Raw genomic sequence first — 7,677 nt, 5'->3', positions numbered from 1 at the left:
CAGGATATAGCAGTCTGGGTTGGCATTTTTTTTCTCTTAGTGTCTGTATGACATCGGCCCAGGCTCTTCTGACTGTCATCACCTCTGGTGAGAAGTTTGGTGTAATTCGGATAGGTCTACCTTTATATGTTACTTAACATTTTTTTTTACTGCTCTTAATTTTCTTTCTTTGTTTAGTATATTTGGTGTTTTAATTATTATGTGATGGGAGGAATTTCGTTTTTGGTCAAATATATATGGGGCTCTGTAGGGTTCTTCTTTATCCATGGGCATCTCTTCCTTCGGGTTAGGGAAATTTTCTTCTATAATTTTATTACAGACATATACTGGTCCTTTAAACTGGAAATCTTCACTCTCTTCTATACCTATAATCTTTAGGTTTGGTCTTCTCATTGTGTCCTGGATTTCCTGGAAGTTTTGGGTTACAACCTTTGTGCAATTTTCACTGTCTTTTACTATTGAATCAATGCTTTCTATGGTATCTTCTGTGTATGAGTTTCTGTCTTCTTTGTCTTGTATTCTGTTGTTAATGCTTGGATCCATGACTCCTGACTTCTTTCCTAGATTTTCTATGCCCTGAGTTGTTTCCCTTTGTGATTTCTTTATTGTTCCTACCTCCATCTTTAGTTCCTGGATAGTTTTGTTCAATTCCTTCACCTGTTTTTCCCCCTTAGTTCTTCAAGGGCTTCTCCCCATTTACTTGTGTTCTCCTCTATTTCTCTAAGGGAGTTATTTATGTCCTTCTTGAAGCCTTCTGTCAGCATCATGAGCTGTGATTTTAAATCCAAAACTTGCTTTCCTGGTGTGTTGCAGTATCCAGGATTTATTGTTGTAGGATAATTGGGTTTGGATGGTGTCATATTGCCTTGATTTCTGTTAATATCATTCCTAATTTTGCTTTTTGCCAATGGGTGTTAGTTTGTCCTGCTGTCACTGGCTGGTGCTTGTCCCTCCTGTGTGCCTGCAAGCCATTCTCAGCACCCCTGCTTGACCAGCTTACGCCTGGTACAGATTGCTGTGGTGCTGCCCAGCTCCTGGGTACAGGTAGGGCCCTGGAAGACCGAGTCCCAAGTGATCTTACACTTGGGTGTTCTCTCTGTTCCTGGCTGTAACAGCCTGCCAGTTGCAGGAAAGACGATGTTGGCCTCACCTCTAATAGTTGGACTCAATGCAGAGCAGATATCCCCTAGCAGACTAGGTGCAGAGATGGCTGTGATAGCACTGTCCACCCACTGTCCTGGGTTCAGGAAGGACCCTGGCAGGCTGTGTCCCAAGCACTCTTCTACTAGGGTGATCCCTTTGTACCTGTCTGTACCTCTACAAAGTCACAGGAGCAAAGATGGCATACTTCACCTCTAAACACAGAACTCAAACTTCAAAATCTTATTTAAGTTATTTTCCCCATATTAATCACTATGTATTATTAGATTTACAGAAAGCATCAAGATATACTTTGATAGATTTCAATAGATTATCAGTGATTGTGAATGTGGAATACATATATTAAATGAAAGGAGTTAGTTTTAAAATATAGCTTGGTGGGCGGCGCTGGAGAGGGGGCGCTGAGCTGTTGGGTATGAAGTGTAACGGAACAGACTTTACCACCTGAAACTGCTGTTTCAAGTTCAGATCAGGCAAGGAACAGACCCGCAACAACCAACAACACCAAAGAAGAGTACACAAGTTGAAGACACAACACTTGATCTGAAACAAGAAGTTTGTGCCTACTCAACGGCTTTGAAAGAGCACTTCCCAACGCTGCTAGTAGTCTTTGTTTTCTTCAGTGCTGTACTGTGAGATTGCCCGGTGCAGCAGCAGTTGTATTCTTTATTAGCTTGGTAGATCATTTCCTCTGGCTTTTTTTTTTTTTTTTTTTTTTTTTAATACTAGCAACTTTTATCCTTTGGAACTTGTGCTGAAAAAAGGAAGAGTCAGCAAATACTACTGAAAGTGCAATATTTGATTATCACTGCGAGATGAGCTTTGATCCAAACCTTCTCCACAACAATGGACACAATGGGTACCCCAATGGTACTTCAGCAGCACTTCATGAAACTGGGGTTATTGAAAAACTGTTGACCTCTTATGGATTTATTCAGTGTTCAGAACGGCAAGCTAGACTTTTCTTCCACTGTTCACAATATAATGGCAACCTCCAGGACTTAAAAGTAGGAGATGATGTTGAATTTGAAGTGTCATCTGACCGGTGGACTGGGAAACCCATTGCTATTAAATTGGTGAAGATAAAACCAGAAATACATCCTGAGGAACGAATGAATGGACAAGAAGTATTTTATCTGACTTATACCTCTGAAGATGTGGAAGGGAATGTTCAGCTGGAAACTGGAGATAAAATTAACTTTGTAATTGATAACAATAAACACACTGGTGCTGTAAGTGCTCGTAATATTATGCTGTTGAAAAAGAAACAAGCTCGCTGTCAAGGAGTAGTTTGTGTCATGAAGGAGGCTTTTGGCTTTATCGAAAGAGGTGATGTTGTAAAAGAGATATTCTTTCACTATAGTGAATTTAAAGGTGACCTAGAAACCCCGCAGCCTGGAGATGACGTGGAATTCACAATCAAGGACAGAAATGGAAAAGAAGTTGCAACAGATGTCAGACTATTGCCTCAAGGAACAGTCATTTTTGAAGATATCAGCATTGAACATTTTGAAGGAACTGTTACCAAAGTTATCCCAAAAGTACCCAGTAAAAACCAGAATGACCCATTGCCAGGACGAATCAAAGTTGACTTTGTGATTCCTAAAGAACTTCCCTTTGGAGACAAAGACACAAAATCCAAAGTGACCCTGCTGGAAGGTGGCCATGTTAGGTTTAATATTTCAACAGACCGACGGGACAAATTTGAACGAGCAACCAACATAGAGGTTCTATCAAATACATTTCAGTTCACTAATGAAGCCAGAGATATGGGTGTGATTGCTGCCATGAGAGATGGTTTTGGTTTCATCAAGTGTGTGGATCGAGATGCTCGTATGTTCTTCCACTTCAGTGAAATTCTAGATGGGAACCAGCTTCACATTGCAGATGAAGTAGAGTTTACTGTGGTTCCTGATATGCTCTCTGCCCAAAGAAATCATGCTATTAGGATTAAAAAACTTCCCAAGGGCACGGTTTCATTCCATTCCCATTCAGATCATCGGTTTCTGGGCACCGTAGAAAAAGAAGCCACTTTTTCCAATCCTAAAACTACAAGCCCAAACAAAGGCAAAGACAAGGAAGCAGAAGATGGCATTATTGCTTATGATGACTGTGGAGTGAAACTGACTATTGCTTTTCAAGCCAAGGATGTGGAAGGATCTACTTCTCCTCAATTAGGAGATAAGGTTGAATTTAGTATTAGTGACAAACAGAGGCCTGGACAGCAGATTGCAACTTGTGTGAGACTTTTAGGTCGTAATTCTAACTCCAAAAGGCTCTTGGGTTATGTGGCAACTCTGAAAGATAATTTTGGATTTATTGAAACAGCTAATCATGATAAGGAAATATTTTTCCATTATAGTGAGTTCTCTGGTGATGTTGATAGCCTGGAACTGGGAGACATGGTTGAATACAGCTTGTCCAAAGGCAAAGGCAATAAAGTCAGTGCTGAAAAAGTGAACAAAACGCACTCAGTGAATGGCATTACTGAGGAAGCTAATCCCACCATCTACTCTGGTAAAGTCATTCGTCCTCTGAGATGTGTTGATCCAACACAGATTGAGTAGCAAGGAATGATTGAGATTGTGGAGGAGGGGGATATGAAAGGTGAAGTGTATCCTTTTGGCATAGTTGGAATGGCCAACAAAGGGGATTGCCTACAGAAAGGGGAGAGTGTCAAGTTCCAGTTGTGTGTACTTGGCCAAAATGCACAAACTATGGCCTACAACATCACACCCCTTCGTAGGGCTACTGTGGAGTGTGTGAAAGATCAGTTTGGTTTTATTAACTATGAAGTAGGAGATAGCAAGAAGCTGTTTTTCCATGTGAAAGAAGTTCAGGATGGCATTGAGCTACAGGCAGGAGATGAGGTGGAATTCTCAGTGATCCTTAATCAGCGCACTGGGAAATGCAGTGCCTGTAATGTTTGGCGAGTCTGTGAAGGCCCCAAAGCTGTTGCAGCTCCTCGACCTGACCGGTTGGTCAATCGCTTAAAAAACATCACCCTGGATGATGCCAGTGCTCCACGTCTAATGGTTCTTCGTCAGCCAAGAGGACCAGATAACTCAATGGGATTTGGTGCAGAAAGAAAGATCTGTCAAGCTGGTGTCATTGACTAACCACGTCCACAAAGCACATCATTAATCCACTATGGTCAAGTTGGGGGGATTCTGGTGAAGGGTTCTGAATATCTTCCTCTTCATCCCTCCCAAAAAATCTGGAATACTTATTCTATTGAGCTATTACACCAGTTTTAACACCTTCCTCGTGTTATGTTTAAAGAAAAAAAAAATAAATTTAAGAAACCATTTTAAAATTATGCACAGTTGCAGCCTGGAAAACTTAAGGTGGCGCCTTATAGTGTCAATTTAGGAGCTTTATTTGGTGCATTTAACGCAACTGGTAATTGCAAATTCCACTTGGCCTGTGTAAGTGAACAATACGGACTGTTACTTTGTTGGCCCTATGAAATTCTGCACTCTAGTCAGTATATACTCTACCTTCATGACTTAACTCAGCTGCATTCTTTTCCTTTTTTTCCTTGTTCATTATGCTTTAATTCTGAGGACCATATGAAGGTAGACTATATTACCTTTAAAAATTGCAAAAATTTATATAGCAAACGATTTTAAGTTGATGGCCAAATGTTAAAATGTTATTTTTCTATCATTTATAATCTTGTCACAATCCACTTAACGAAGTTTGATTACATTTCAGTGAAAATTATCTTCCAGAGTAGGTTTTTTTTTTCCTGGGATAGGGGCTAAATAACTTTACTTCAATTAGTATGTGTGGTGCAGAATTTCATGCAAATGAAGTGTGCCAGCAGTGTGATAATTTAAACATATTTAAACAAAAGACGAATGCACAAAATTGCTGCTGCTTAGATCACTGTAGCTTCTAGGACCCAGTTTCTTTTACTGATTTAAAAACAAAATGAAAAAAAATAATAAAAAAGTTGTGCCTGAAATGAATCCTGTTTTTTTTTAATAAGTAGCCCCTGGTTCCAGTGCCCTGCTCAATACAGGCACTTGATCCTTGGTGTAGCTTCTGTTCAGCTTTGTATCACGGGAACGGATTGGCCTGATTTCTTGGCCTTCATCTTGAATTGGCCCCAAACAGGGTCTCTGGCAAGTGGAGTGAAGGCTTTTTGTCTAAAGATGACAAGGGTCAGCTCAGGGGTTGTGGGGGAGGGCTTTCATCTTCCCCGTTGTCATTTGAGGTTTTGAACTCTGGGTAAAGAGGCCGTTTATCTTTGTAAACACAAAACATTTTTTGCTTTCTCCGGTTTTATGTTAATGGCGAAAGAATGGAAGCGAATAAAGTTTTACTGATTTTTGAAAAAAAAATATAGCTTGGTAGTGATTCATGGAAAAGAATTGTTGAGTGATACCAAGTTTTTAAAAAGTAAAGATATGTAAGTATATGAACTATTGTGTTTGTTTTATTTATTCATCAGGTGTCAGCCATGTTTCATATGGCAGCACTCTACAGCATGCTAGTATTTTCTATACTTCCAAAAATAAAGGAAAATATCTGTGCATACCAAGGGAATACCTAAGCCTCCTCCAATCCAAGGCATGCTGTGATATCTGTCCATTGCTCCAGTCCTTACCTACTTAGAACATGGGACTTCTATACTGATTGTGGTGAGATTCAACATCATGAGTCCTGAAATTTTCCAAGTGATTAAAGATGGTGAGGTCCTAGGTTTCAACTGAAAAATTCATTGAACTCTGAGACAAATGTCTTTATTGTAAATGAGAGAGCATTTGTATTGTGCCATTTCTCTTTCGGTAGCTTTAAGGTACACTGACATGGATTTTAGCAAATAATTGCAGGGATCTCTCTCAGATCTTCTGTATTCCAAGCAAGGGTTCTAAATGACATAGCACATCATCTCCTGGGGATTTTGTTTGGTTAACTCTGATGGAAATCAAGCAATCATTCAGGGAGAGAGGAGTAAGAGTTAAGAAAAAATATTTAATTAAGTTCTTTGTTTTGTCATGAAAAATTCCATTCCCCCCTTTCCCCTTGTTAAATCTTAAACAAGAGAAAAAGCTGGTTTCAGAAAGCTGTTTTTCCATGTGCAGGACATGGTATAACAAAAAGAATGGTTGGAAGCTATTTCAAAACTCTCCTGGTGGGGACAAAAAAAAAACAAAAAAAACCCCAAACAAACAAACAAACAAAAAAACCAAAAAAACGGGAGACATCCTGTTTTCTCTCTGAAACCTGCTGGAGATCTCCTTAGTTCAGGTTAAGATATTTGAATCTCTTTGGGACATCAAGTTCCCTCATTGTCTGTTGTTTGCCTTTGGTGCACCAAAACCTGTTCATATGTGTGTCAATTTGTGTTGCCCATTATTTTGTTTGGCTGAATGATTGGTCATTTTTATGTTTTATGTTAAAAAGAAAAAAATGGTAAAAAAGCTTTATTTGCTGGCAGTCCTGTCAGTCCTAGTTTACACAGAGGAGGCTAATTTGAGGTGCCTCACATTCATAAGTAGGATTAAAACACAGCTAAAAGAAAAAAAAGCCATGTGCAGCAGCGGACAATGGTGATGCACGCCTTTAATTCCAGCACTTGGGAGGCAGAGCGCAGGGCAACGCATGGCGCGGGGCACTGGCGAATAACGGCGGTCACCAGAGAGAGCCCGGAACTCTGCGGGTCCCGGGCAACTGGCCCTGGTGAGCAGCTAGAGGCAGAGTGCTAGCACTTCAAAGTTACTTGGCCTTGCCCTGGCTTGGAGGGACCCTGGAACTCTGTGGGCCACAAGCTGGTAGACCCGGCAGCGGCAACATGCTCAACTTTTTCTCTTAAAGGGCCAATAACCTCCAGTTTGGGAAAACTCTGGTTTAACTCATAAGATTCGTGTAATCACCTTATTCTTGTTTTTAATTGGGTCTTAATGATATAAGGTTTTACATATCTTGACTATTGAGTTACAAATTAATTGGTTATAATTTAAAAGATATAGTGTTAGTTTAAAACTGATGATTCATTGTCAGAGCCATCTTAACTAGCTACACGTGGCATGACACAACCCAGGAAATACAGGCCTCTAAGACGTTTCTAAATTGGCATGGTGTTTCATGTGAATCTTGGCCTGGAGATTGGACTTATAAGAAATATGATTTAAAATAATGTCTCTTTAATACATTACACTGTCATACACCTGAGCATAAGAACAGGCAGACAAACCTTGTGCTGTAAAAATAATATGTTTGCCATTGATTTTAAAGAAAATAGATTGTTTAAAATTGGGATTTGCTTCCAAAGTTGCAGTTGTGCTTTAATATTACAAGAAAAAGAGGTACAATAAAAACTGCTAGTGTGTCTTTGGCTGCAGTTTTAAGTTTACAGTCTGGTTAAAGGCTCATGATTCTTAACATATTTTGTAATTAAGATAATTTTAAGTATGATACAGCTGTGGCCATTATAGGCCTATTGCTACTTTTCCACAAGTTTATAGGCTACAATGGTAGAAGAAAAATTTAACCCTCCAAAATTAA

At 39.6% G+C, this 7,677-nt stretch overlaps 1 protein-coding gene across 1 annotated transcript; it reads left to right on the top strand.

Moving 5' to 3' along the window:
* The first annotated feature begins 1,884 nt into the window (after window positions 1–1,884).
* LOC127686850 (cold shock domain-containing protein E1-like) lies at window positions 1,885–4,911 on the top strand. Its single transcript, XM_052184855.1, is given in 1 exon segment — window positions 1,885–4,911. A coding segment is annotated over 1 exon segment (2,304 nt). The 5' UTR covers window positions 1,885–1,976; the 3' UTR covers window positions 4,281–4,911.
* Window positions 4,912–7,677: the final 2,766 nt, after the last annotated feature.

Source organism: Apodemus sylvaticus, chromosome 6, assembly GCF_947179515.1.
Source record: "Apodemus sylvaticus chromosome 6, mApoSyl1.1, whole genome shotgun sequence".
NCBI lineage: Eukaryota > Metazoa > Chordata > Mammalia > Rodentia > Muridae > Apodemus > Apodemus sylvaticus.
The sequence above is the reverse complement of the archived record's forward strand: the minus strand, read 5'-3'. Positions and strand labels throughout refer to the sequence as shown.